Source organism: Penicillium psychrosexuale (genome assembly GCF_028828465.1).
Source record: "Penicillium psychrosexuale strain IBT 29551 chromosome Unknown utg000006l, whole genome shotgun sequence".
In the NCBI taxonomy this organism is placed as follows: domain Eukaryota; kingdom Fungi; phylum Ascomycota; class Eurotiomycetes; order Eurotiales; family Aspergillaceae; genus Penicillium; species Penicillium psychrosexuale.
Window position 1 is genome coordinate 683,366 of NW_026643191.1, and position 26,997 is coordinate 710,362.

The 26,997-nt window shown below is 50.0% G+C and overlaps 11 protein-coding genes across 11 annotated transcripts; 7 read left to right on the top strand and 4 right to left on the bottom strand.

Moving 5' to 3' along the window:
• Positions 1 to 39: 39 nt before the first annotated feature.
• Positions 40 to 2,394, top strand: N7518_010097 (translation initiation factor eIF2B catalytic subunit epsilon; the record flags this gene model as incomplete). The annotated part of the gene is made up of 5 exons (XM_057191023.1): positions 40 to 117; positions 193 to 249; positions 312 to 436; positions 496 to 1,670; positions 1,730 to 2,394. The coding sequence occupies 5 exons, from the start codon at positions 40 to 42 to the stop codon at positions 2,392 to 2,394; spliced, it is 2,100 nt and encodes a 699-aa protein (XP_057037159.1).
• Positions 2,395 to 3,121: 727 nt separating this feature from the next.
• On the top strand, positions 3,122 to 4,798 carry N7518_010098 (uncharacterized protein; the record flags this gene model as incomplete). The annotated part of the gene is made up of 3 exons (XM_057191024.1): positions 3,122 to 3,212; positions 3,278 to 3,821; positions 3,886 to 4,798. The coding sequence occupies 3 exons, from the start codon at positions 3,122 to 3,124 to the stop codon at positions 4,796 to 4,798; spliced, it is 1,548 nt and encodes a 515-aa protein (XP_057037160.1).
• A 1,796-nt stretch (positions 4,799 to 6,594) lies between these two features.
• mrsA (putative mitochondrial carrier protein) lies at positions 6,595 to 8,092 on the top strand (the record flags this gene model as incomplete). The annotated part of the gene is made up of 8 exons (XM_057191025.1): positions 6,595 to 6,632; positions 6,854 to 6,923; positions 6,979 to 7,014; positions 7,087 to 7,219; positions 7,278 to 7,370; positions 7,433 to 7,489; positions 7,539 to 7,983; positions 8,044 to 8,092. The coding sequence occupies 8 exons, from the start codon at positions 6,595 to 6,597 to the stop codon at positions 8,090 to 8,092; spliced, it is 921 nt and encodes a 306-aa protein (XP_057037161.1).
• Positions 8,093 to 8,797: 705 nt separating this feature from the next.
• On the top strand, positions 8,798 to 11,378 carry N7518_010100 (uncharacterized protein; the record flags this gene model as incomplete). Its single annotated transcript, XM_057191026.1, has 3 exons — positions 8,798 to 8,887; positions 8,935 to 11,089; positions 11,158 to 11,378. The coding sequence occupies 3 exons, from the start codon at positions 8,798 to 8,800 to the stop codon at positions 11,376 to 11,378; spliced, it is 2,466 nt and encodes an 821-aa protein (XP_057037162.1).
• A 324-nt stretch (positions 11,379 to 11,702) lies between these two features.
• On the bottom strand, positions 11,703 to 14,012 carry cog6 (Golgi transport complex subunit COG6; the record flags this gene model as incomplete). The annotated part of the gene is made up of 2 exons (XM_057191027.1): positions 11,703 to 13,655; positions 13,722 to 14,012. 2 exons carry the CDS (start codon positions 14,010 to 14,012, stop codon positions 11,703 to 11,705), a joined length of 2,244 nt encoding a protein of 747 aa, XP_057037163.1.
• Positions 14,013 to 14,182: 170 nt separating this feature from the next.
• On the top strand, positions 14,183 to 15,043 carry N7518_010102 (uncharacterized protein; the record flags this gene model as incomplete). Its single annotated transcript, XM_057191028.1, has 1 exon — positions 14,183 to 15,043. One exon carries the CDS (start codon positions 14,183 to 14,185, stop codon positions 15,041 to 15,043), a length of 861 nt encoding a protein of 286 aa, XP_057037164.1.
• Positions 15,044 to 15,277: 234 nt separating this feature from the next.
• N7518_010103 (hsp12) lies at positions 15,278 to 15,692 on the bottom strand (the record flags this gene model as incomplete). Its single annotated transcript, XM_057191029.1, has 3 exons — positions 15,278 to 15,320; positions 15,372 to 15,594; positions 15,659 to 15,692. 3 exons carry the CDS (start codon positions 15,690 to 15,692, stop codon positions 15,278 to 15,280), a joined length of 300 nt encoding a protein of 99 aa, XP_057037165.1.
• A 798-nt stretch (positions 15,693 to 16,490) lies between these two features.
• On the top strand, positions 16,491 to 18,294 carry N7518_010104 (NYN domain-containing protein; the record flags this gene model as incomplete). The annotated part of the gene is made up of 2 exons (XM_057191030.1): positions 16,491 to 17,624; positions 17,677 to 18,294. The coding sequence occupies 2 exons, from the start codon at positions 16,491 to 16,493 to the stop codon at positions 18,292 to 18,294; spliced, it is 1,752 nt and encodes a 583-aa protein (XP_057037166.1).
• A 460-nt stretch (positions 18,295 to 18,754) lies between these two features.
• Positions 18,755 to 19,639, top strand: mog1 (Ran GTPase-binding protein MOG1; the record flags this gene model as incomplete). Its single annotated transcript, XM_057191031.1, has 2 exons — positions 18,755 to 18,857; positions 18,973 to 19,639. Exons 1-2 carry the CDS (start codon positions 18,781 to 18,783, stop codon positions 19,637 to 19,639), a joined length of 744 nt encoding a protein of 247 aa, XP_057037167.1. The 5' UTR covers positions 18,755 to 18,780.
• A 265-nt stretch (positions 19,640 to 19,904) lies between these two features.
• N7518_010106 (SET domain-containing protein) lies at positions 19,905 to 21,019 on the bottom strand (the record flags this gene model as incomplete). Its single annotated transcript, XM_057191032.1, has 2 exons — positions 19,905 to 20,135; positions 20,195 to 21,019. The coding sequence occupies 2 exons, from the start codon at positions 21,017 to 21,019 to the stop codon at positions 19,905 to 19,907; spliced, it is 1,056 nt and encodes a 351-aa protein (XP_057037168.1).
• A 1,639-nt stretch (positions 21,020 to 22,658) lies between these two features.
• Positions 22,659 to 26,682, bottom strand: N7518_010107 (CAZyme family AA3; the record flags this gene model as incomplete). Its single annotated transcript, XM_057191033.1, has 8 exons — positions 22,659 to 24,622; positions 24,672 to 24,845; positions 24,895 to 25,389; positions 25,443 to 25,575; positions 25,638 to 26,053; positions 26,102 to 26,218; positions 26,291 to 26,452; positions 26,502 to 26,682. 8 exons carry the CDS (start codon positions 26,680 to 26,682, stop codon positions 22,659 to 22,661), a joined length of 3,642 nt encoding a protein of 1,213 aa, XP_057037169.1.
• Between the last annotated feature and the right edge of the window lie 315 nt (positions 26,683 to 26,997).

Below are 26,997 nucleotides of genomic sequence, written 5' to 3' on the forward strand. Positions count from 1 at the left end.
TAGATTGATAGAGCACTCGTTGCTCACACGCCTACAACAATGGCCCCCAAGCAGAAATCTGGGCAAAAACCAAAGCCCAATGCGGCGGAGGAAGTGGAAGAGACCTTCCAAGCTGTGGTAGGTCTAGCAGTTGGCAAATGCTTGCGTGACTTCTCTATGTGTTATATATTTACTGACCTGTGCTTTGCTTAGGTGTTCGCAGATACCTTCGAGACGAGATTCGAGCCCTTCACCCGTGACAAGCCTCGTGTATGTTCTACAGCAAACCATCTATACGCAAGACCTCGAATTAACGAACCAAATTATTACAGTGCCTTTTGCCACTCGCAAATACCCCGATTATCGAATACACCCTCGAATTTCTGGCCAATGCGGGCGTGGAGGAGGTCTTCCTCTACGGAGGAGCGCACTCGGATCAGCTGGAGAAATACATCAAGTAGGTTTGCCCTAGGGACTTTCTCTAATACGGATGGCAGAGCTGACCTATATTGCTAGTGCATCAAAATGGAGGGCCCTGTCTTCTCCATTCAAGCAATTGACATTCCTTAAGTCGACCTCTACCTCTGTTGGTGACGTTATGCGCGACCTGGACGGAAAACACCTCATTACTGGAGACTTCATTGTCGTGAGCGGCGATGTGATCAGCAACCTGCCCATCGAGGGCGCATTAGCTCAGCACCGGGCGCGTCGAGCACTTGACAAGAATGCGATCATGACCATGGTTCTAAGAGAGGCTGGCCTACAGCACAGGACCAAGTCCACCTCAATCTCGCCAATTTTTGTCATTGACCCCACTAAGGACCGCTGTCTCCACTACGAGGAAATCGACCGCCATGCAGACGAGGAGCATTCTTCTCGCTTGAACATTGACGCCGAAATTATCCTCAAACACCCCGAACTGGACATCCGCCAAGACTTGATCGACTGCAGCATCGATATCTGCACCCCGGACGTACTGAGCTTATGGTCGGATAGTTTCGATTACCAATCCCCCCGGAAACACTACCTGTATGGTGTTTTGAAAGACTATGAGCTGAACGGCAAGACTCTGCACACATACATTGTCAAGGACCACTACGCTGCGCGCGTGCGCAACCTGAAGGCCTACGACGCGATTAGCAAGGATGTTCTCTCGCGCTGGACATATCCCTTGTGCCCGGATACTAACCTGCTCCCTGGTCACACGTTCACCCTTCGTAAGGGCAGCATGTACCAAGAAACAGGGGTGACCCTGGCACGCTCTTGCGTCATTGGGCGCCGCACAGTCATCGGACAAGGCACTAGTATTGGGGACCGGGCAGAAGTCCACAACTCCGTACTCGGTCGAAACTGTAAAATTGGCCGCAATGTCAAACTGGATGGTGCCTATATTTGGGACGATGTCGTGATCGGCGATAACACAGACGTCCGTGGGGCGATTATCGCTGATGGCGTGGTTCTCGGTAAGAATTGTGCCGTTGCAGCGGGATCGCTTCTCTCCTATGGTGTCAAAATCGCAGATAACATCTGGGTGGAGAGTGGGAAGCGTATCACGAAAACTCGAAACGACGGCAGTGTGGGCAAGAACGATCCCGCAGTCGTTGGCGAAGGAGGCGAGGGCTATGAGTTTATTCACGGCGAGGAAGAGGAAGATGAGGACGACGACGTGAGCGTAGCCTCATCGGGACTTGGTATGTTTTTTTCTAGTGTGCTTCTTCGGGTCCGCATTACTAATTTATGCTATCCACAGTGTACCGCATGCCCAATCTCTCACTTTCTTCCGCCTCCATTTCAACACTATCATCCGAGGTCTCAAATACCTCCTGGGCACGATCTGAGCGGAGCAGTTTCTCCGCCGACGAAGATTCAGACAATTTCCACCACGATGCATCAGTCAGCTTGTTCGACAGTCTACGCGAAGGCGTGGCAGCAGACGTGGTACAGCTTGAGCTGGTCACTCTGCGTATGAGCGCCAACGCCTCGGACAACCAGGTCCGTCGCGCTATCGTAACATCGTTTATGAAGCACATCCAGCAGCTCATGGAGGGCGGCAAGGGTGCCGGTCCGGCAGTCAATGAGGTTTTTACGGCATACAAGGAGGTTATTGAGCGCACTCTATTCGATCGCAGCAAGGGACAAAAGAAGGACCAGGTTGATCTACTGCTCGCGCTCCAGCAGGATCTTATTCATCGTAATAAGGGTGATATGGTCCTTCTCTTTACTGCCAAGTCTCTATATGAACTTGACCTTATCGAGGAGGAGGCTTACGGCCAGTGGTGGAATGATGAGCGGTCCAGTAACTCCGAAGAGATGCGGACTGTCCGTAACCAGACCCAGCAATTTGTTGACTGGCTTGCCGAGGCAGAGGAGGAGAGTAGCGAGGAAGAATCCGAGGAAGAGAGTGATGATGAGTAGATACCACATGGTTTTATTAAAATTCCAATATGATATTCCAAAATTCCTTTCACATATGTAATTCAAACCCTAGGATATTTTTTATTAGAGTCAAATATACCATCTTCTTTGACAGGCTACCATGAGTCTTTATCACGAAAGCGGAGCCTGCAATAAGGCTGACAAGTGGAATGATTCATATCTGAGTCAATGGGCGCTGAAAGAGGCGGATATTTAGACATCAGCTGACCAACCATGGAATCTTTATTTACGAACTCCTACGAACGTCTGATTTTGTTCCAGACTCAATAAAATTGTAGACATTCAAATATCACGAAAATCGTAATTCCTTCGAATACCTTCGAATACCGGTTCGAGCCGCCTTCGGGGGCAACAGCCCGGAGATCTTACGCTTCCCCACTCCCCTCTACCCGTGCCCGTCACAGGTTTTACCCAGTGGCGTCTGGCCCGATCTCTCACTTATAACATTCCCCCCCCCCCCCCCCCTGTCGGCACTTTTGCCGCTACCTTCACCACGCCTCCCACTACACGAAAGAGAAAGGCGGCTGAGGCGATTGCGGACGAGGCACTGCCAAAAGCCGCCCACGGCTTCCGGAAACTCAATACATCCGACAGGTTCTCCCACCAAAGCGAGTCAACAGCGACCACAACAGAAACCACAGAAAGAGAACGTCTCGGAAATTCCGACCTAAAGAACAGGCCCCCTGCGACACCCACTACCGCCAGCATGGACTCTGACGATGATTTCATGAGCGACGTCTCCAGCCAGGATGATTTCTTGGGTACCCAGGGCTCTGACGATGAGAGCTTGGGTGAAGGTACATGCCTGATCTTGCGTTGTTTATGTTTTGTGCGACTGTGTCTCGAGTATAGTGACTAACAGATGTGCCTTGGGGAGCAGACTTCGATGATCTCGACGCCGGATTCTCGGACGATAAAGACCTCATTAAACATAAAAAGAAGCCATACGAAGTCGAGTTCAAGGTTCTTGCTCCTGCAGATATCGATCATGAACAGCTTGGCCAGGTCAACGAGGTTTGCGCCATTCTTGGACTGCCGCCTGAGTCGGCGGCGATTTTGTTACGGTTCGGCCGGTGGAACAAAGAAAAGTTGATCGAGTCTTATATGGAGCATCCGGAGCAGACGCTGGAGGAGGCTGGTCTTGGATCGAACTTTGAGGGGACTGCGAAGACCGAGTGCATCCCGGGCTTCATGTGTGATATCTGCTGCGAGGACGGTGATGATCTCGAGACGTATGCCATGCGTTGTGGTCACCGATATTGTGTCGGCTGCTATCGGCACTACCTGGGGCAGAAAATCAAGGAAGAAGGAGAGGCTAGTCGAATCCAGTGTCCAGGCGACCGCTGTAATCGCATCGTGGACTCTAAGTCGCTGGATCTGCTCGTGACAAAGGAGCTTCAAGGAAGGTGCGTGTTTATGCAGGTAGTTTTAGGCGAAAGCAAGAGTTCGCTAACACATGTCTCACTACAGATACCGTGAACTTCTAACTCGAACATACGTTGACGACAATGAGAACCTAAAATGGTGTCCCGCGCCAAACTGCCAATACGCCATTGACTGTGGGGTAAAGCAACGTGATCTCCGTCGCATAGTTCCCACAGTGCGATGTTTCTGTAAGAATGAGTTCTGCTTCGGCTGTTCCCTCAGCGACCACCAGCCCACTCCATGCACGCTGGTCAAGATGTGGCTACAGAAATGTGAAGATGACTCCGAGACGGCCAACTGGATCTCGGCAAACACCAAGGAGTGTACCAAGTGTAACTCGACGATCGAGAAGAACGGTGGCTGTAACCACATGACGTGCCGCAAGTGCAAGTACGAGTTCTGCTGGATGTGTATGGGTCTGTGGTCCGAGCATGGCACGAGCTGGTATAACTGCAACCGCTACGAAGAAAAGTCAGGCGCGGATGCTCGCAGTGCTCAAGCCAAATCGCGTTCCTCCCTGGAGCGCTACCTGCATTACTATAATCGCTATGCGAACCATGAACAGTCTGCCAAGCTCGACAAGGACTTGTACCTGAAGACCGAGAAGAAAATGACTAGCCTTCAGTCACAGTCTGGTCTGTCCTGGATTGAGGTGCAGTTCCTGGACACCGCGTCGCAGGCCCTGCAGCAGTGTCGCCAGACCTTGAAGTGGACCTACGCCTTTGCATTTTACCTTGCTCGCAACAATCTGACCGAGATATTTGAGGATAACCAGAAGGATTTGGAAATGGCCGTTGAGAGTCTCAGTGAGATGTTCGAGAAGCCAGTTGCCGAGTTGGCAGGACTCAAGGTCGATATCCTGGACAAGACTACTTACTGCAACAACCGCCGGGTGATTCTATTGAGTGTCACTGCTGAAAACTTGAAGAATGGTAAAGGAATCTTAGATATCATTTGAGTACATTGCTAACACCTGTTGCTAGGAGAGTGGACATTTAACATTGATTGGTAATTGACAAACCATCTTCAGCTTTCTCTCGCCGGAGACTCCGGACGAGATCTTGACGACGTGAACGACATCTATTTTTTTACAAGAAGTTCCAGCATACCTTTTCCTTTCTCCATCATCCTTGACCATTAAACCGTTGAAATCATCGCCCTTGCACTGTTTCGCAACAGCAACGGCCAGATCTATCCATCTCCAAGGCTGACATAGGCATATTTTTTTGTCCCGCTTCCTCGAATTGGCTTGAATAGCCTGCATGTATCCTCATTTGATGGGGGCTTTTTTGGGAGTGTTTTTCATCAGATTTCATCTTCTGTTTCCTCATTGTTTTGAGTTCAGGCGCAGCGGTCTTTTACAGAAATGATTATTCTCAGGTATTATAGCAGGGTGAAATTCCCCCATTCAACGCACCTTCCCTTTGACCTTACTAAGCGTAGTGACTGCCCACATACGCTCCTACACGATATAAAGTGACTCTATCAGTCTCTATGACAGCCCAGACTAATATACACCGCGTCCGATCTATCCCATGACTTGAAGTGCAAGGTTTTCCCGTGAGAAACAGGGGGCCGTCAGCAGGAACCAAGCCAATATAGCAGACCAGATGAGTTTAGTTCGCGGCTTGTGGTCCCACCGGGCCTCGGCATTCCCCAGTCACAGGTCGCGTGTTCTGCTTTCCCTTTGTCTGCCAAGTTCGTTGAAACGAGAGCAAAAGTTAATAATGCAATATGACATATAATATAAACCAAGCACACCCGGGTATGTATGTATAAAGGGGGTGGGTTATCGGGGGTTCCAATCGAAAGAAAATCCTTCTCGAAGACCAGGAAGAAGCCAAAGCTCCACTCAACATGAGTTAGGCGAAATGTGGTCAAGGGCGAAGACGGGTTTGTTAGGGTAGCCATCTTATCTGATTGATTAAATCAGGTACCTGCGGTGTACCTGTACCGTTGGCGCTACACTGCGAAGGTACTGGTATGGTACTTTACATAAAAATTTAAGGTGTTGGCACCAGGATCTGCCCCCTAAACTCCGTCATCGGAAGTTTCGGAGATTTTTTACTCTTCCATTTATCGGTACTTACTTGTACGGGGTTTGACGCTAAACAACATAGGCCTTTATTCTTGTCCGGAGCTGTACGGAATACGAGTTATGTAGTTCGGCCTTTTCTTGTGGTCGAGTTAGTCCCGAGGCATGGACGCATGGAGCAGCTGGAGGCCCCCGGAGTCTGGCCGCCGATTCTGAATAAGCAATGCATACCTCCTCCAGAGCTACGGAATACCTCTAGGGGATTGAAGTAAGGAGAATAAGTAATATAGAATGGGAATAGGTAGGAAATAGGCTCTAGCAGTCAACAGAACAGAAATAATAAAGGTTTTTAGAGTATAGGATACCTAATAATCCTAATAATCAAGCTGGGTGGATAATTTCCCTAGCGCCGTTTCCTGGTTTTTGTGTCCAAAACACCTAAATTTCCAATTATTTCCAGCTATTCCGTTGAAAGGGAAAAAAAAAAAGTTCTTCTTCTATTTCTTTGTTCATTTACTCTCCCATTTGGTTGGCTTTTTGTTCTTGTCGTCTCGTGTTGGCATTGTGCTGTTCCTTCCTCGGGATCTCTAACCTAATCCCTGTTTATCTCATCTTCACTTTTCCATTCCTCCGCCCTCCGCCGCAGTCAACTACCCTCCCTTCTTCTCTGTACGAACTCTTCATCTGCTACAGCTGCGCCTTGAGCTAGCGGAAGCTCCATGGCGGCTTCCGATCAAATCCCCGGACAGGAATTCGAGTATGTCGCTCTTAGATCGGTTTTTTTCCCCAGGCAATCGGGCATCGGGATCGCGGGAATGAACGAACACAGGGACAAAAGCATATTCTTTTCGAGAGATATTATCTACTCTGGCTATTGCTCGATTGTCCGTGTGGAGCATCCTGACTTTCTTGTTCGCCCTGTTGTCGCTCTGGAATTCAATTGTGTGGCCTAAGCTAATGCGATACAATCTGTTCTAGCTATGAAGCCCTTCCCCCCAACTATGGTCTCAGCCGGAATATGCTCGCTGGTGCTTTCGCGGGGATAGCAGTATGTTTTACTGGTTGTCAACGGTGTTTGAGGATTTTGGCTGATCAGATTAAAGGAACACTCGGTCATGTACCCTGTTGACTTGCTCAAGGTAAGCTTGATTTTTGGTTGGAGGTATTAGGACTTGGAAAAGGACTGAGCGCTGACTTTTAAACATCGCTAGACTCGCATGCAAATCCTGACTCCTTCCGCTGGCGGTCTCTACACGGGATTGACCAACGCGGTCTCTACAATCTATCGAGTTGAGGGCTGGCGGACACTATGGAAGGGAGTCTCGAGTGTGATTGTCGGCGCAGGTGTGTATATCGCGAGAAGTCCCGGATTAAAGGTGCAATTTCTGATTTGCGACGATAGGTCCCGCACACGCTGTCTACTTCGGTACATATGAGATCGTGAAGGAAATGGCTGGTGGTAATGTCGACGATGGACATCACCCCTTGGCTGCCGGTAAGATTTTCGGAACTGTTGAATTGATATAATTGTGCAACAACTGACATGATATCGTGCAGCTATGAGTGGTTCGGCCGCTACCATTGCCAGCGATGCGCTGATGAACCCATTTGATGGTAAGTGCCCCATGTGGCAATAAACCATGCACAGCTAACTCTTCTCCAGTCATGAAGCAACGTATGCAGGTTCACGGCTCAGTTCACAAGAGCCTGGCGCAATGCGCCAAGACCCTCTACCGCACCGAAGGTCTCCAGGCCTTCTACGTCTCCTACCCTACCACACTTTGCATGACCGTGCCCTTCACGGCCACCCAATTCGTTGCCTACGAGTCGATCTCGAAGGTCATGAACCCCAAGAATGAGTACGACCCATTCACCCACTGCATTGCAGGTGGTCTGGCCGGTGCCTTCGCAGCTGGTCTTACCACTCCCCTTGATGTCGTAAAGACGCTCCTTCAGACCCGTGGCCTCGCCGAGAGCGCGGAGGTGCGGTCTGCAAAGGGTCTGTTCAACGCCGCTGCCATCATCAAGCGCCGGTTTGGTTGGTCTGGCTTCCTGCGTGGTATGGGCCCTCGGATTATTTCAACTATGCCGAGCACTGCAATTTGCTGGTACGTTCCATTCCGAGACTCGGTTCTTTAATATCTGATCTTTACTGACTGCTTCTCCAGGACATCTTATGAAATGGCTAAGGCATACTTCAAGAAGCACCTCGACTAAATGAACGACTTGATCCTCTCGCATGTGGCTCGCCATGGGTCCCATCCCATGGACTTGCTACTTGTTCGATATACCACGTTTGTGTGTGCATCATATAATCTTGCTTTGGTCTCTTCGGGCGACATGGGGTCTGTTCTTTTACAATATGTTATGGATTGGGGGGATTGGGCGGAGCCCAGCAACCCTCATTGTGGCGCATCCCGAGCCAGCATCGCTCGGGTTTTGATCTTGCATGTTTAGGGCTTTTCATGAAAAGCGTTTCGGCAATGTATAGTTTTGGGGGAAACGGGACACGGCCACTTTCGACTTCGGAGATTAAATCTGGTGCTTTTCTTTCTTATTCCTGGATACTTCGATGAATATCTTCCATTCGATGTGTCCTATACTGTGACCGGCGTTGGAAAAACCTCTGGTTCTTTATTTTTGTTTCCTGAGAGGGCTGGGTTCTCTTGTGGCATCACTATAACTTATGTTTTTTTAGTATCTTGCATGTACCCATAGACGTTAGGAATTAGAGATGATAACTTTTACTCAATTGATTTGTATAAAAATGCGACGATGTAGCTCACTGGACGCATGCAGTTAACTCCGAAATCGACGACGTCACGCGAAAAATCCTCCCCCTCCACCTACGGGAGATCATCGCTTTCACCAACTCCGCCAACTTGTCCGTGAAATGGATACAGGCGGGCCTGTATATTCCAAATGATGCGCCCACGGCCTGCGGATTCCTTGCAGAAGACGTACGACGAGTGCTATCTCGCGTGCTCCACCGCGGTGTACTTTGAGGGCCAGGTAAGTTCACTAGTCCGACTGCCGCTCCCCGATGCTCACTATATCAGAACAACGAAGACGAAGCATTACGGTCCTGGAGAACCGCCCTCGAGACTGTCTACCATCACAATGCCCGTCGAGTACCGCCGAACTATACCCCGAAATCTGAAACCGAGAGAGCCCTGCAGGACTCCATCCGGGCGCTTGAGGTGCAATGCCGGGAACGAGTCGATCTACTAGGTGCTCTACAAGCCAGCAGGAGAGAATCTGCAGATGGTAGTAAAGAGAATGGTCCCCATGTGAAGGGCAAGTTAGCTATCATGCCGCCGCCATCGACTTCCAACACCCCTGGCTGGATTGGAGATGGAACAATCCCTGCTGTGGGATACACCGACCTTTCCAAACCAGCCGCCATTCCCGGTCGCCCTGTGCTGCCGAGGAAACCAAGCCATGAGCCACCGCCAGCTTACGACGATGCTGGTCCAGCGACCCTTTCGGCAGCTGGTACGCCTGCACTGCGTGTGAACTCAAACTCTTCGGGCAAATCGAAGTCGCGTGGCTCCAGTCCCGAGCACCGGAAACCCATGTTGACAACACTTCGTAGCAGCGACGGCAAGAAGCACAGTAAGAAAGTCAAGGTCACATCAAAGAAGAAGGACTTGAGGCCTGCTGCTTCCACAGCTGCAGGCCTAGCATGGGGTAGCATCTATCGCTCTACATCGGGTAAGAAGCCTGTGAGCGATGCGGCTCTAGTCTCATCCCGGCAAAGCGCCGCCCACGATCCCAGTTTCCACCGAGAGTTAGACCCGAAATCTAGTTCGGGAGACGAGCCTCCGCAGCCGAGAATTCGCCTCTCCCGAGACCATCTATCCGCGGACCACATCCCTGCTGCCCATTGGCGCGAGCCTCCTAGTTCATCTCCGAGGAGATCGTCTCCCAGACTACCTCCTCAGTCGCCTAGTCAGCTGCCGCCGCCGCGGGGTCCTCGACCTCAACCTGGCAGCCCTAAAACACAACATCCTCCGCATTCAATGACCATGCCAAACCCGGCTGACTTTGCCTTTGCACCACCTAAACCATCCATCAAACCCAAGCCTGTGGCATTGCGATCTTCCCGTCAACCGACAAGCGATCCAATACAAGCCAGCAAGTCGGAGAATCCTTCTCGGAGTATGACGCCTAGGCCCGACCGTGAAGCACATTCCTCCCACGATAAGCCACGGACAAAATCTGCACCCAGACCTCCCAAAGCTAGCGAAACATCCCGCGCTTCTCCATCATCCCCTAGCGGTGATGATCTCCATCACGGTGTCGACCGGCTGGCTATCTCTCAAGGGCATAGTCATAGTACAATACGGCGAAAAGCCCCACCAGTCAAAAAAGAACAGACACCACTGTCAAGCGACCAGGAGTCTTCAGAGCATCGGAACACAGCAAGCGATGCAGAGGATGAGGATGAGGAAGATGACAGTGAAATCTTAAAAATCATGGAAAAGCTGCCTAGGGGCGTGGATCCCCAGTCAGCAAAGCAAATCCTGAACGACATTGTAGTACGCGGGGACGAAGTACACTGGGAGGACATAGCAGGCTTAGAAGGAGCCAAAAAGGCGCTCAAAGAAGCAGTCGTCTACCCATTCCTCCGTCCGGACCTCTTCTCTGGTCTCCGCGAACCAGCTCGCGGAATGCTCCTTTTCGGGCCCCCGGGCACCGGCAAAACCATGCTCGCACGAGCAGTAGCCACAGAATCCAAGTCAACCTTCTTCTCCATCTCCGCCTCAAGTCTAACATCCAAATGGCACGGCGAAAGCGAGAAGCTCGTGCGCGCCCTCTTCGGGCTCGCCAAAGCCCTTGCTCCATCCATCATCTTCGTCGACGAGATCGACTCCCTCCTCTCAGCCCGATCATCTGGCTCAGAACACGAGGCCTCCCGCCGCTCCAAGACCGAATTCCTGGTTCAGTGGTCCGACCTCCAGCGCGCAGCTGCAGGCCGCGAACAAACAAGCCGCGAGAAGAAGGAAGGCGATGCTAGTCGTGTCCTCGTCTTAGCCGCTACCAATATGCCCTGGGACATCGACGAGGCTGCACGACGCCGCTTCGTCCGTCGTCAGTATATCCCCTTGCCCGAACATCATGTCCGCGAGCAGCAGCTACGCAGGCTTATCAGTCACCAGCACCACGAGCTGAGCGACGCGGATATCCAGGTCCTGGTACAGGTGACAGAAGGTATGTTTTTTCCCGTGTATCCTTTTTTTTTCCATGCTCTAGTTCGGCTTGCTAATTGACATTCCCAGGCTTCTCCGGCTCAGATATAACAGCTCTCGCCAAAGATGCAGCCATGGGTCCCCTACGTAATCTGGGCGAGGCCCTCTTACACACACCTATGGACCAGATCCGCCCTATTAAATTCGAAGACTTCGAGGCAAGTCTGTATTCTATTCGGCCTAGTGTGTCCCACGACGGACTCCGAAAATATGAAGATTGGGCAAAAGAATTTGGCGAGCGAGGTGGATAGAGTAGATTTGGATTTACCTCATCTTGAGCTTTTTTGGTTCTGCTCTGTCTCTATTTTACACCTCCTTGTCTGTGGGGTCCTTGTATCTTAGATAGAATTATAAAAATTCAATAGCGATTCTTCTTTCTTCTCCTGTTAACTTGAGCCTATATTCAAACAGCCAAATGTGTGTCAAATCTACATTTCAGAGATATATATTTTGGAACCGACCTGACCCATCAACTGATAGTATTACACTATAAACCAAAGCTCGGGGCATCTGCAGGTGGTTTCATTGTACATTTAGATATGAATTAAGTACAACCTGTACAGGGAATATATAGATCAACTCAACAACACCCGAATCTCCCCTGTTGTTCGAGGGAACAACGATCTCAAACTCCACTTTTCACCCTCGCCTTCTTCGTCCTCCTTCTCACTGGCTTCAGTCTTGCCATCGGATTTACCACTCCGGCCGCTAACACTGGCCCCGGTTCCTATGCCCACATTCACAGTTCCTCGCGCCTCGTCGGCGGCAATAATCATACCTTCGATGAACTCGAAATCACGACAGAATGCTTCGACTGCATCCTCGGTGACGCTCTGAATAAGGGAAAGACTTTGTACGCGCTTCAGGTTATCGGTTGCGTCCATAAGCGCAGACGGGAGGAAGTCATCGAGTTGTTGGCTGGATGTAATCAGGGACTCTGGTTGGAAGGCCGGGAGATTGGCTAAATCGGCTAGTTGGGGTTTCTGCTGGTCTGGCTTTTCGGTCTTGTCTTCGGCGGTGTCTGAGAAAGGCTCTAGGGCCTCTAAGAGCGTTTTAAGACCAGAGGCCTCGAGGAGGAATTGGTGTTGGGTGTCGAGAAGATCGTTGCGTAGGGTTGATAGGGCGGCAGAAATGGGAGGGGCGTGTGTGGAGCTGGCGAAGGGGAAGGGTGACACAGCTGCGCGGGCTGCAAGGAGTATATTGGTGCGGTAAATGGACTGCGCTGTGGTGGTTTGGAGTTCATCGGATGAGGACCGGGCTAGTGTGAGGAATGGATCGAAGGCGGCCCGGAGGACAGAAGTGAATGGGTTCTCGTTGTTCGCGTCTGGAGATAAATCCTCTGGTCCGACAGAAGATTCATAGGTCTTCATCAGTACTTCTAGGCCTTCCAATGCTTCTAGCAAGAACTGTGGGGGCGACAGGTCGTCTGATGGAGTCAGAGCAATATGGTCGCCCGCCAAGGCGCTGATCTGGTCTCGCATCAAAGTCTCAAAGTGGCCAAGAGTGAACTTTTCCAAGCTCTGAATCAGATCCACCAAGTGCGATTGTTCGCCCACTAGTCTGGTGAAAGTTGTGCGGTAGAAGGACAGCAAGTTCACCACCTTGTAGCAAGTAACAGGGTCGTCATGGCTCTGAATGACAAGCTCTATTCTCTGCCGTAATGATCGAGACACTCCATTAAGATCGCGGTTAACCAAGTCACTAAGTGCCTTTTGGCCATCAAAGGCAACCGCCTGGCCCTCATCGATGCGCGACCAAGGCTCGCTACTGAGGCCGACTTCAATCCCCCGAGCGAGTTCGTCCCCGTCATCAACAAACAACGACTCGAGAGCCTCTCGTTCTGATACAGTTGTGGAATGCACCCACGCAAGCATGTCACCAATGTACCGAAGCGGGTCATGCGCTGAGAACTCAATCGGTTTGACAGTGTGATCACCGGTGCCAGGCCCATTGGCCCCGGAAACAGCATCAGTCAGTGCATAGTGGAAAGCATCGGACAGCACATAGTCCCGCGCCTCCGCAAAGAAATCCAGACAGCTGTGGAATAGACTCGGGCGTTCTGCCAGCACTCGTAGAGAGCGACGGATCGTACTGCTTATGCGAGGGTCCTCTAGATTCAAGGACCTGAATTCTTTTTGGATCCATCGGTAGAGCTTTTGATATGCTGAATTGAGGTTCCGGGTGCTCAATTCCATCACCTCCATGCCTAGTCGCTGGTTCTCGCCGCCGAGCAAGACTTCGCAATCGTGATGCACTTGCTTGACACGAGCTAGCACATCAAAGAACCGTTCGTCAACGGGCTCCTCGGCCGATGTCAAGACTAATACATCCTCTTCCGGAACTAAGAAATGCTTCGAAAAGGCTTCCAACAGCTGTTGCTTGGTCTCGGTCTCTTTCTTCTGTGTCATCAGGGTGCTGGCCTCCTCGAGTACGGGCGTGGTATCCTGCTTCGCGAGGTTGATTCGTTTGCGCATATCGTCGCATGTCTGGTTAAGTGTTGAGACCACCGTTCCAATCCGTCTCAATTGCTGTTATTGCCATTCAGGAATTAGACTTCTGGATCCCAATCTCTAAAGGAGCAATAGGAGTCTCACCTCTGCCACTTTCCCAAAGTCCTTGACAATCTCCGCATTGCAATCGACAACTTCTTTTTGCACATCTAGTCGTAGTTGCCGACGTGTTTCTGCAGTATTATGAATGCCCCTCAAGCTCAAAGTCTCGAGGGAGTCTCGAATGTCTGAGTCCGCATACGACGCCGACAGAACTGTTGTCAACCGATTGGTGAGGGCGTTCGGGCGCTGCATTGGCGGGGATAATGAAGATGATGCGGTCGGCGTATTAGCGCCATTATTGGCACTACCATTTGGTGGGAAGTAGCTGGTCATTGTTGTTTGAGCAAACCAGCGGGGAGTCGGCGAGGGGAAGTAGAGGACAACCTCCGACTTGGCGCATCGACCGCCTTCGCCGCATCTTATCGTCAACACATTACTCTACTTATTTCCTCGCGTGATTTGCCCAACTGATTCAGTTCTGGAATTGCATGCTACCTGAACTTATGGATAGTCCACTCGTTTCTCCAGCCAAGGCCCGCCAGGCCGCTATTCAGGCTAAAGATTGGGCGTACGTGAACTCCTGGCTCAATCGACAATACGCGCCCAACCCGGTCCCCAAGTTCGAGCGCAATGAAGATACCCTACGTGTCCTCCTGACCCTAGCTGCAGCAAATGATGCTGCAGATGAAGAAGCCTCTCTACAGCATTGCGCGCGCGAAGAGGCGGTCGAGGCATACAAACTACGGGAAGAGTTCGAACGCAAAGATCCCCACGAACAAGTGAAGAATCAACTCCTTGATGAAGTGGAAATGTGTTTGGATGATAAAGGAAGATGCGATCTAGAGGACCTCGCCGACTCTGCCGTAGCTCTGGGCAATACCTTAAACCCGAACCCGGGGGATTTGGGGCAGTCGATTGTGGAGCTCACGGTGGAGGAGTTCGAGGCCCAGGAGCAAATTGCAAAGGTCGACACATTGCATCGGTATCTCCAGCAAGAGCTGGTACGGCTACAGACGGAGCTTGAGGAATTGAGGACCGATGTGGCGTATGAGACTCCTTCCGATACACAAAGCTTGACGTCGGAATGGATACGCGGCACGAAGACACTTGCGATCAAGGTTGGGGAATACCAAGATCGCATTGCATCATTAGAAAAAGTCCAGCCCCGGGGACCGACTATTGAAGAGCTGATGGCGGAGGAGGAGAATGTTATCAGGATGCGGGAGACGGTCAAGGCTCTGCAAGGCCGCGTGAGGGCGTTCCATGATCTTCCCAAGGACACCCCAGGGGCACGGGCAAAGTATAAGGAGCTAGAACGCGAGCTTAAACAACTTAGGCGACAACGAGATTCAATGGTAGTATAGGCGAGCAGCACTAAAGCCAGCTTTCTATATACTTTGGCCTTCCTTCTACAACGTTTGGTCTACATAATGAATGAAGCGTCTCCCACTTGAAGATGTATTTAAAGAGCAGGTTCTCTGGCTAATAAAAAGCCGCAAATGGTATTGTCAACTCATGATGAGTCTCGAGTAGTGCAGGGCTGCCCGCAAAGTCATGGAATGACCATGATAATGACTACTCACCTAAGGGAAACCATCTTAATTGCCGCCGAGGCCGAGAGCACCCTTAGCCTTGTCACCACTAGAGGTAGTTAGGATATAACTCTTTGGTTCCAATAACAGAGTAACTTACGCTGACCCAGTGGCACCACTGCGGCCGTGGTTGTCACTGACACGCTGGATCTTGCCGAAGCCATCCTGGTTTATACCCTTGCTATCATCAGTCTTCAAGCCGCGGGCAGCGCGGTCGGTGGTGTCAGTGACAGTCTCCTTGGACTTGTCCTGGTTGGGATCAGGAACGATCTCCTTCTTAGACTTGTCCTGATCGGGGTCAGGGATGGGCTCCTTCTTGGCCTCTGTAGGAAGAAGTGGTCATTAACGATGTCTTAACATCTTGAAAGGTAAAGCAGTGGCACGTACTGGTGGTAAGATCCTTGCGACCAGTGTCAGACATGATGAAGATTGATTGAAGTTTGGTGCTTGAAAGTAGGAGTAAACTATGTAGTTTGGAAGTATAAAATGTTGACGAAGGAAGAATAGCCGAAAAGGCAAAGAGGGGGGTTTATATAGACTTGTCTGGCCTCATTGTGACCTCTTAAAGAAGTGTTACATGACTTTCATTGTTTGCTATCATGATCGACTTCATTCACAATAGACATCAGATGCAAGCTAGGCAATGTGTAACTATACAGATCTATTTGGGCCGGGACCCCGGACTAACCACAACCTCCAGTTAAAATCGCGGCTCTTCCAATGAGCGTTGTTCCTAAGTCCCAGCTATATCCATAGATGGTGACCTTTCACGACATATAGGCTGTGGCAACACGATAGTGCTCGGTTTGCTCCAGCAGGCTTTCTAGAAATGACATCATAAAGATGGCTCGGGCCGTTGCCAAGATATTTTAAGTTATGTACATAAATCACATGACTATTCATTATCTATCACATGCTTTGTAATCACATGATACCATGATCCACATTTTCAGGGGCGACCAATTCTAATTGGCCAACGATATTTAGCAGAATGACTCACCGCCTCCGTCACCTGCTTGGGCATCAACTGTAAGTGGTCTGTCTGTGATCAACTCGGTCGCTCTCATTCTCATTTTGACTCACACCATGTGATCTGTTCTTCTTCATGCACGAGATTGTCAATTTAATCGTTATCGTCGTTATCGCTTCGTTATCGTGCTTTTATTTGCTATCGCCTAAACCCTAACACACCCGCTACATCGGTCTCATCTAACTGTCAATGACTGCGTCGGATCCCCCTGTCCCTTCAAATTGGGACTTTACTCCAGTGCATGACCTACTGCAGTCACCCTCTGAGGGCTGCACTGCTAGACCTGGTCGTCACAAAGAATCAACCATCTCCTCGCTTGGTGAACAACAGGCCAAGGATGATATCCGTTGCACCACTAATGGCAGGCGTGTGGATCCTATCACCCAGCGCAGTAGCCCAGAGCTTGGTGACTTCGGTTCTCTTTGGGAACTTCTCGATGAGGTCGCTACTCCTGCAGGCATCACACCAACTTTAGGGTCCACAAAGACCACCAAGTCCGAGCTGGAATCGCTCGATGAATTTCTTGCTAGTTTAGCGGAAAGACCCACGAAGAGGGTCTCATTCACTGGCCTCTTTGACATTGAAACATCCATTCCCGTTTCATACAACACCCGTCGCACCATCAATGAGCCAAATCCTCGGGTCCTCAAAGACACCGCCACTGGCTATACTTTCCATTCTTCTTCTCGGCCTGAAACGCACGCGACAGGTATTCCTACCAATCTCGAGGGTCCACCGTTCACTATCTTGAAGCGGACCTCGGTTATTGAGCCTTCTGGAACGAGTGCCAATGTGAAATTTGGTGTCCCACGAACACCCCCGAAGACGATTGCCAGAGCCATAGTTGGTAGTCCAAGTGATACACCCACGGCGAAATACAAGTCTCGGTCAGGCAGAAAAAGACCCGGAAAGAACGCCCGCACTTGCCCAGTCACTTCTGAAGAAAGTGCTGGGCTAGAATCGGACACAAGCGTTGTGTTTGATCATTCCGTTTCTGACAGATCTTTGGCTATCTTTGTCCCATCTCAAGTGGGTACACCTGGAGCGAAGACTCACCGTTATGATACCCCACCGTCGTCATTTGACGATCATGACTGGATACTGAATGACGATGCCATGCGAGGAATTGGTTTTGGAGGTACTCATGTGCAGCCTACCCGACAGCTATCGGCCGCGGAGCGAAGAATCACCCTGATGAGCAGACTCCTCGTCCATTTTCCTGATTACGCCAAAGTCGTGTCTCAAATGGGACTGGCTTTGGAGTATCGTCCCGATAATGATATTAGCTCACGTCCTATTCATGTCTTTGTTGACATGTCAAACGTATGTTTTAGTCCCCCCTCTACCCAACTTTTCTCAAGCTAACTCACCTCAGATCATGGTCGGATTTCACGATTCAGTGAAAGCCTCGCGGAACATCCCTCCCTCGACCCGAATTCCTCGTGCCCACATGTCCTTCGCCAACCTCGCATTGATCATGGAACGCGGCCGTCAGGCCGCCAAGAGGGTCTTGGTCGGCTCGGATCATCTTCCCTCCGTCGATGAAGCTGAGAGACTCGGCTACGAAGCGTGCATCCTCGAACGTGTGCACAAGGTGAAACCGATCACACCCCGTCGCACCATCAAATCGCGGAAGTATGCCTCCAGTTTCCAGGGTGGATCTAGCGGTCCTGAAACGGTCGCCACCTCTGGAGAGCGATGGGTTGAGCAGGGTGTGGACGAAATTCTACACCTGAAGATCCTAGAGAGCATCTTAGATACGGTCCACCCGGCTACGATTGTTTTGGCCACGGGGGATGCGGCAGTGGCCGAGTTCTCCGGCGGTTTCATGAAGATGGTAGAGCGCGGGCTCCAGCGCGGCTGGAATGTTGAGCTTGTCAGCTTTTCCCAGGGCACTAGCAACGCGTATCGGAAGAAAGACTTCCGCATTCGGTGGGGAGACCAGTTCAAGCTGGTTGAGCTAGACCGGTACCTGGAGGAACTGTTTGAGTGAATGGCGAAGCCTGACCCCGTTGTTAAACGGAGATTTACTTTGCTATTTCAATTTTAAATGCAATCACGACACCTTTGTTAGTAATGACTCAAATTCCTTGAATCTGTGACTCGAGTCGTTTAATGTAGCTCATAGTCGTATACTCCGGATTGAGTCAACTCCCCGCCAAACCGCCAGACGTCATTGGGCGGAAAACACCCGCCCGCACTTGTTGCCTCATGCACGCTCGTCTACCTAAACGACTCTCCATTCTGGAACTATATAGTCTCTGTTAATCTGTGCTACTCTTCAGTATTGTTTGTCTTCTTCTATATTGTCGAACTTCAGGCAAAAGAGGAACAGAGCAAAAAACCCGCAATTTATCTCGAAGAATTTGGATTTGCTCCTGCACAACCAGCAGAACGTCCTTGCAAAAAGAAAGAAAAGAAAAAAGATCAAAAAAGATCAAAATCGGCCGTCTTACAATCAAAACATATCAAATCCACCATGTCTCAATTCACAGAGCAAGAGTTCTTCGGCGGAGCCATTCGAGGCGTCGTGCCACAAGGCTGGATTGATTCGAGGTTCGTATAAAACTCTCCAATGCATCAAGATCCCATTTTATCACCTTAATCCATTCCAATACCATCCCAGAACATCCCAATCAAAAAAAGAACCCCCAACTAACACCCAATCCAGCACCCTCCGCGAGGTCCCCGACCACCAAGAGCTATGGCTCTCACCAACCACTCTCTCCAACCTAATCATCGAAATCAACCAGCGCGTCCCACAAGACGAAGCTCTCAGCACCTTCGCCACGCTCAACCAGCAACTCACCGCCGCCCCAGGCAGTGGTAGCGCCGCACCCGCAACGACAGAAACCGTCGACCAAGCCGCCGCCCTGCACCACCTGCACGATCTCTGCGACGAAGGCGACACCATGCAGGTGATCAAGTCGCCCACGCGCGTCGACGTCCAGCTTGCTTCTTCCTCGCCTACCCCTTCCGGTGTCCGGGCGTATCGCGGCATTGTGTCCTTCACGACGCCGGTGCGCGGCGGCGGTGGACGCGTCCCTGCGTCGGCTGAGGGGTCTGCTGCTGGTGTTGCGGATGCCGGAATGTTGGGCGCGCAGGTGAATGAGGTTTCTAATGGATTGCCGCAGGTTTCGAGGTTGACGTGCCATTTCCTGATTGTTAGGCTTGAGCCGCAGGAGACGGATTTGTTGGTCTTCTTTAATGTGCCTCATGAAGAGTTTGATAAGACTGGGGATCCTAATGGGTTGTCTGTTGAAGAGGTTCTTGCTGAGGAGACTATTGGGGCTTTGACTGGGAGATTGCAGATTTGTGATTGGGGTCTATTTGTTTAGGTGATATGGATTTGGATTTGGATCTAGATGGCAGATCGGGACTGAGATTGGGGTGATATGGCTATGATAGCTGGGCTTTGGGACGGACAAGTGCCATTTGCGCTTTGAGACGAGTAGATAGAAATGAAACAGTGACCTTTAACCTCATCTTGTATGTTTAAAGGACCACCGGTGTTTTAATCTATACATAAATCAAAAGTTGTATTTTGGTATAGTGCTATCTAGTAAAGTTCTATAGATCTAGTCATTTTATAGTCGGCGACTCTCATATATCCATCGGCATTGCAGTCCATTCTGTTGATTCGTCGGACTCTTCAGAAACACACCGTTCACATTGGCACACAAAACGGAACGATTTTCGAAGATGCTCGCGACGCGAAGTAATATCCGTATATTGTGTCAGGTCGAAGTACGAGATGCAACATTCCTCGCCCGGAAAAATATCGCGGGAGGCGGTGAAGACCATGCGACCCTTATCGTCGGCTTTATGGATGATCTAGTGGTGACTTAGCATTACTCTCACACATTTACGCCTCGGGAAAGAATTCCACCTACATTTGGCAGACATGAATGATTAGCTATAGCCGCGGTGGGGTAAACAGCAGCAGCATATTGCTCCCCTCTGTCGACCGGAGGATTTGGCAGGGGGAAATGGCCTGTTTCGCGTGGGTAAAGACCAAATGAGTTTGCCTCTTCCTGACAAATGAGGTGAAGAACACGATCTGCACTCATCTCATGGGGAAGAGCGGGACTACTCCGGAGATACTTCTTCACAAGAGCAGACCAAGACCGGACCTCGTCATGAGGCCAAGTATCCTCAGAACCACAGAGCGATTCAATACCACTCCATCCATGCTTCCAATGCCCCGTCGACTCGACAACACCAAGCGCTGTCGATCCGTGCAATTGACAATGTCGCGCAGCAAGTAGCCGAAGAATCACCCACAGCATGCCAAAATCATATTCACTCCTTTTTGACCGGATAGTGCCCGCATACCGTTTGAGCCAAGCACATTCAAATCCATGTCGAAGACTATCGGCGTCACGACATGTGCTACCGCACCACATCACATCCGGGATACAGGCATTTGGACATGGACTCCGGGCATGGCGAGGCGCCGGCCGATTACATGCAGGATTGCTGCAGATGAGATTGTCGTTGGTGGCGGGTTCGTCGACGACCGGGATGACTGCGTAGGGGGAATCGACGAGGAGACAGGCGCCTTTGGGTACGGGACCGGAGACGCGGAATTGGCGGCCTTTGATCGCGTCGGTGCTTTCGATTAGCTGCGGGTGGATCCAATCGGGCTGCGTCTGGGTGATTCCTGTTACATGAATCCGGTCCGAGGGTTCCGTGGTGATATATACGACTTGAGACATGGTTGGGTTGGGTACTTTGGGGGAATGTCTAGGTCTGTTTTGGGGGGTTGTTTCACGTCGGTTTCGACGGCAAATTCTTTTGCGCGTCCATTATTGCGCAGGTTTTGGTTCCTGGCCTGTGGGTCGTTTGATTCGCCTCCCGGATGTAAGGGCAATGAGGTTATCCAAGCGACTACGAGTGATTGGGGTCCCACACACGGGCATAGATTTGTTGACTTTATTGGCTGATCTGTATTTTTAGCGGAGTAGCTTAATTGATCCACTTTAGATGAGGTAGTACGTAGATGATAGTAGCATGTTATATATCTAGCTTCTCTGTAAAGGCCTTATCAAATGTCACAGCAGATTGAAAGTACGGTATGGCAACAATTACTATCTGAGACTGAAACAGGATACAGGTTGAAGGTACATGTATGTGAGATCTCAATGCACCTACAGCCACGATTCGGTAGGTGTTGAACACCACCTTGACATCGACACCCTTATAACTAAGTTTAAAAGATAGTAGCTGTATAATCTAGAAAGATAGGTATGTAGTATACATTTGAGCTCATCTTAGCTTCACCTGATAATGACTAGTCACTGACCCTGCGGAGAAGGGTGAGCTCGTCGTCAGTGCTATCTAACTATATACTAAGGATAAGGTAAGGATAGACATGTCCAACTGCCCCCCCATCCTGCACCACCACCTCCGCCCTCTCCCTCCTCTCCCTCCTCCCCCCTCGACCACTTCCATCCCCGCCACCCCATATCTAACGCAGAAAGGAAGCTGATAACGGTACCAAAAACAATGGAAAAGAGGCTTAGGCCATCAGGGATGGCCATGATCAAGAGAAAGAAAAAGATTTGTGATATGTTCAACGGGCTAATTCATCCGTTGTCCATCGTCAACATCGGCCCACGATGATGATTCATTGTATGCGCCCGTTGTGGTGTTCAGCTGCTGTTGGTTGATATCTGGGTGGACGAGCCAGCCACCGGAGTAGCATGACGTACTGAAGATGGTGGTGGAGGACATTGGTCGTAGTACATGGCGGAGGTCTTTCATATGCAGGACAGAGCCTCCGACCTCTATCCCATGGGCACCACAAAGATTTTACTTTTTTTTCTTCTCTTTTCTTCAGGAAGCGTTGAAGGAAGGGTTCAAGCTAGCTTGGATGAATGGTAAAGCTCCGTCCTTTGATGTTGGTTGTGTTGGCCTGTTGCACACACTGCCACTTCGTTCGACATGGTAATAAAGCCGCTTGCTTTGACGATATGTTCAATGTGTGTAAAGCGATGATTATTCCATTGTGATGGTGTGTGTGAGAGGAAGAGAAGAGAGGAAGAGGGAAAGAGGGAAAGAGGGAAAGAGGGAAATGCCAATAAATAGTCTACGTAGCTGGATGAAGCTCTAAAAGAGGAGTCTCGAATATGGTGCTTGCGAACACCCGTACTTCGTCCAATGTTCTGGGAGTTCTAAGCTATATGCCATTGATCGCACTCCCTGCCTTATACTACAATTTACTTCAAGGCATGCAAGCCCCTCTCTCGCAACTCCCAGCGGGTATGGGCCCGCCCCGAGCGCGTTCGCAGAGAATATTATAAACAACACCGGCACAATATGGGCTCTTTGCGATGTGTTGTCTCTCATATCTCGTTACTTGGCTCTCAAATTCGTACTTTCCGCCTCTTTGGTGCACCATCTCAAATGCGCAAAGATCCTCCAATATACATCCTCGGCCGCATCCTTTCCTACAATAGGATCAAGATGCCCGTACCCCTCGACTAGAAACCTGCGATAAAGTCTCTCGCCGAATCGACGTCGCAGCAGCTCATAGTCCTTGAGCGTAGACTCGGGACTGAAAACTTGGTTCTCCGTACCCGAGACAAAGAGAATCGGCAACCCTTGCAGTCGCTGCAAATTCTCATCTGTCAGAAGAGGACATGAATCAGTATCCATGCAGATCCCCCGAGTTCCCATGCGAACCACGTGCTTCATAAGCTTCGTATGTGTCCCCGCGAAAAAAAGGTGAACATTGTCATGCAGACTCATATCAAGGTTCTCGTGATTCCATAGTAAGCCAAAAGCGAAAGATGTCCGGTGACACGCTGTAGACGTGCAGATGTCCCGCGTGTGTCCAACAGGATAGAGACGAAGGAGCGTATCGAGTAATCGTTGGAAAAGAACACTCTTAGCACTGCTGACAATCGGGAAGTAATTCCCAGCCAGTAATTCGTAGAACTGGATCAGCAGAGTCGTTCTCCCCTTGAGGGAGTTCCAGTACCCGAAGACCTGGTTCATGAAGACTGAGTTGGCAGTAATGCCGAGAAGTTGGCTACTTTGGATGGTTCCATCCAGTAGGCCCATGCAGAGAGCTACCGAGCCTTGGCAATGGGCTACCACATAGGGCTTCTGTCGCTCTTTGTCGCGAATATATGCTATTGCAGCTGCAACGTCAAGACGGCAGTCGAAGACTGTGCTTTTCTGCGCAACTGCGGGATCACAGCCCCAGCGAGGGGTGAGTGCGTAGCATCGGTGTCCACGCTGCGTGAGATACTCAACCATGTTGCAGCGCAAAAATGGCAGTGAATACAAATTGTGCATCGCGCCGATCCCAGTGACTCCGGGTAAAAGTAGGACTGGTGCAAGGTTGCAGTTAGGTCTTGGCTCGCCTATCTTTTGTGCAGGGAGTGGGTCATATATATCAAGATATATCTGTACGCCATCGCTTGCGGTGACACTGCACGAGGTAGAAGCTAGTTGTTTTACATCAGTGCCCTTGGTTGAGATCTGAGGGAAGCGCATGCGGACGAAAGGGCGAAAGAAGAACAAACTGATGTGGTAAATAAAAGAAACTAAAAACCACACCAAGGCCAAGACAAGACTGATCTGGAAGTCTTTTGTCGTCCGAAATGTCCTCATCTGTTTTTGGAAGTCTAGCAATGAGATATGAAGGGCCCCTGCTCCAATATTTGTCCCGTCCAGTCGAGTGATATTGACGTTCACCGTAGTTGTCGCTTCCCAGGTCTTTCTGGCGGAAAATGCCATGTTCGAGTTGATCAGCTTGTGACCTTTCAGGCGGTACTCTATGCCCTCTACCGACAGCAGCTTCAGGTGATATGAAATGGCTGATGATTCGGCATTCTCTTCTATTGGCGTGAAAAAGTCTACCGTTCCTTCGACAATCTTGAGCGTGGCTCTAGATAATGCGTAACAAGAAATCGTCCCAGTGCATATTCCTTGGTATTGTAGATCTGTACATGTGAGCATTCTACTGCTAGATGGCTCTCTCGATTTCTTACCTCGGCAGATTTCGATCGTAAGAAACATCCGCATCGCGCAAGATGAGCCTTTTCCTACCCTCTCAGAAAGCGCAAAACTTCCGATATCCGACCGCATGCTAATGTGCCCATGCATAGTCTCTGTGAACTGCCATCCTATCGACTGCGATGCTTTCTTGGTGTCTTGACAGTCTTGGGAATCGCATGATACACTAGGCTTGCAGTAGGCGTTTAAAGTCTGATTTTCAGTCTCGAGATCAATTGATAATTCAGATCTCTCGGTAATCAAGCTGACGGATCGCTCGGAGAGGGCTGATATTGTGGCGAGTGGGTTCACACCTATCAGAATCAGCACATAGTAAGCCATAAATTTTTACTTGCAACATACCCAGGGCTGTCGGGATGATAGATGCATCACAGCACACGAGGCCTTTGTATACTTCACCATTAGAGCCACTGAAAACCTCTCCTAGATGATTTGTCACACCCCCGTGCCCTGTTCCATCGTTGCTCATGTTGGCTCCTCCAAGGAGATGGACTGTGGTTTCCTCCTGGTGACGACCTTTGGCTATGTTTAGCGTAGCTTTGTTATGGCTTTCATCGATTCTTACCGTAAAAATAGGAAAACCCCATCCTTGAGCCTGTGCGAGCAAAAGTCTCATTGAAAATGTTCTTTATCCATTTGAAATGCTCAGATCGTCCTTCTGCCGGTCCCCGGAGGCACAATCTATCATCCTTCAAGGTCAAAGTTATCTCGTTGCTGTCATGAGACATCACCAGATAAGTTGAAGTCCGCTGAAGAGCTCCATTGTATGCATACGGGCCGAATAGCAGAGACTTGAGAGAGGCAAGGGTCTTCTTAGCTTCTTGGCGAGGGTTCCAAAGACAACACAGCGCCTGGCTCTTCATAGTTTGCAGGGTGAGCATGATTTGGATTACCGGGTTGAACATCGCAGGAATGCAACCATCTTGGATAACATATCCAGAAAGAGGATTGTCCAGAGGATCAACGACTCGGTTATCAATAACAGCAGTGACTGTTGTTCCAGGGGGAGCACGCGAGGATTCACCGGCGATCCCGTTGATATTAGCATATCCGTTGTAACCTTGAATCTGTAAATCAAATGTGCTCGGACTGATATTCTGGGGAAGTACGTACCAAATATCAAAAAGTCCCCATTTCCAGAGAGATTACTTCCAACAAGCGGTGACATATGGAGGCCGTGCTGCTTTGACCGAAGCAAGACTTCAGTAGTTCCTAGAGCGCCAGCCCCAAGAAAACAGAACTCCTTCTGTGATTGAAGTAGAAAGAGTGAGTTGATATGTCCACTTCCGAAGTGAATTCGATACTTACTGCTTTGACCCAAAAGAGTTGTTCCTTGAAATGATCCGCAAACACCGACCTCCCACTTCCATGCCAGGCAAAGCGTATAGTGTAGCCTCCTCCGTCCATATTTTCTACAAATCGAACTTCGCATCCGCAGAATATCTCAGCTCCCCAATTCCAGGCATCTGCAAGATACGTTGTCGCCACCGAGTTCTTTGATCCATCGTTGAGACCAGTGCACTCATGGCCTGATTGTCTATTTGCCTGCATAGGGACACCTGCATTGTTGCAGCCATTGTGGAAAAATATAGTCAACGGTACTCGATAGAAATTATTCCTCTTTCCTAGCCATCTCGACTCTTCTTGGAGATGCTTGAGTTTGTTTGGGCTTGAATCATCCGGATATGTGGAAGGTTGTAGCATGGTTTCGGCGCGTGCGTAGTCTGCATTGGTTATTATGAAATGTCCTCCACCATGCATATAAAACTCACATTCGTCGAGCGCAGATGGCTGGTCCCTGATCTCTGACGGCCATGGACTCATCTGCAATGTTCTTTTATCCGCTTTCAGGAAAACCCCGGCATTGATCAATGAAGATCCTCCAAGTCCTATGAAATATAGAAAAAGGCTGTTAGGTTTTCCTATTCATCAATTCTAGGGAGATGTTGAGTATCACGTACCATGAGCAGCAAACGAATGCTGTCCATCGCCTAAGAATACTTGAAAAAGCCGCGTGGGGTCTCCAGGCGACAGCCACTTTGAAATGAAGGAGCCCTTTACAGAACTCCCCGAGATGCTCGTGTTCTTCAGACATTGAGAGAACGTTTGTGGAAATGAACCGGCTTATGGGAATGTTAGCGATGGTATCTGCTTGACGCTCTCGATCCGTACATCTTCTTTCCCAGCCAAGCTCTAGCACTGCGACGCTCTTCCCTGCTCGGGCCATTCGACTTGCCGCTACTCCAGCACCATAGCCAGATCCTATTACCACGACATCATATTCCGGCCTCATTGATCTGAACGGACGACTCAGGTTCGGGTAATTGTCCGTCCTGTCTGTAAAATTTGACATTGTTTCTCGCTTTGAGTGGAAAATAAATCCTTAGAGACACAGAAAATAAGAAACCGACATATAGGTTCTCGGGAGATTAGTTAGGCCGATATAAGCACATAAGCACTAGGATTCGAAGAGTAAGGATTGACACGTATTTCTGGACGATAACGCGGACAAGTAGAAATTGTCGCATCCGAATTAGGCATGGATGAGCCCTGAGCTGGACAACGCCTAATTCTGACATGTTTTATCAGCTGGCTATATTTGTCAAGTTGTTCTTAGTCCGGGGTAATCTCGTGTTGACACCAGCAAGTTAGCATGAAGCCCAATTCA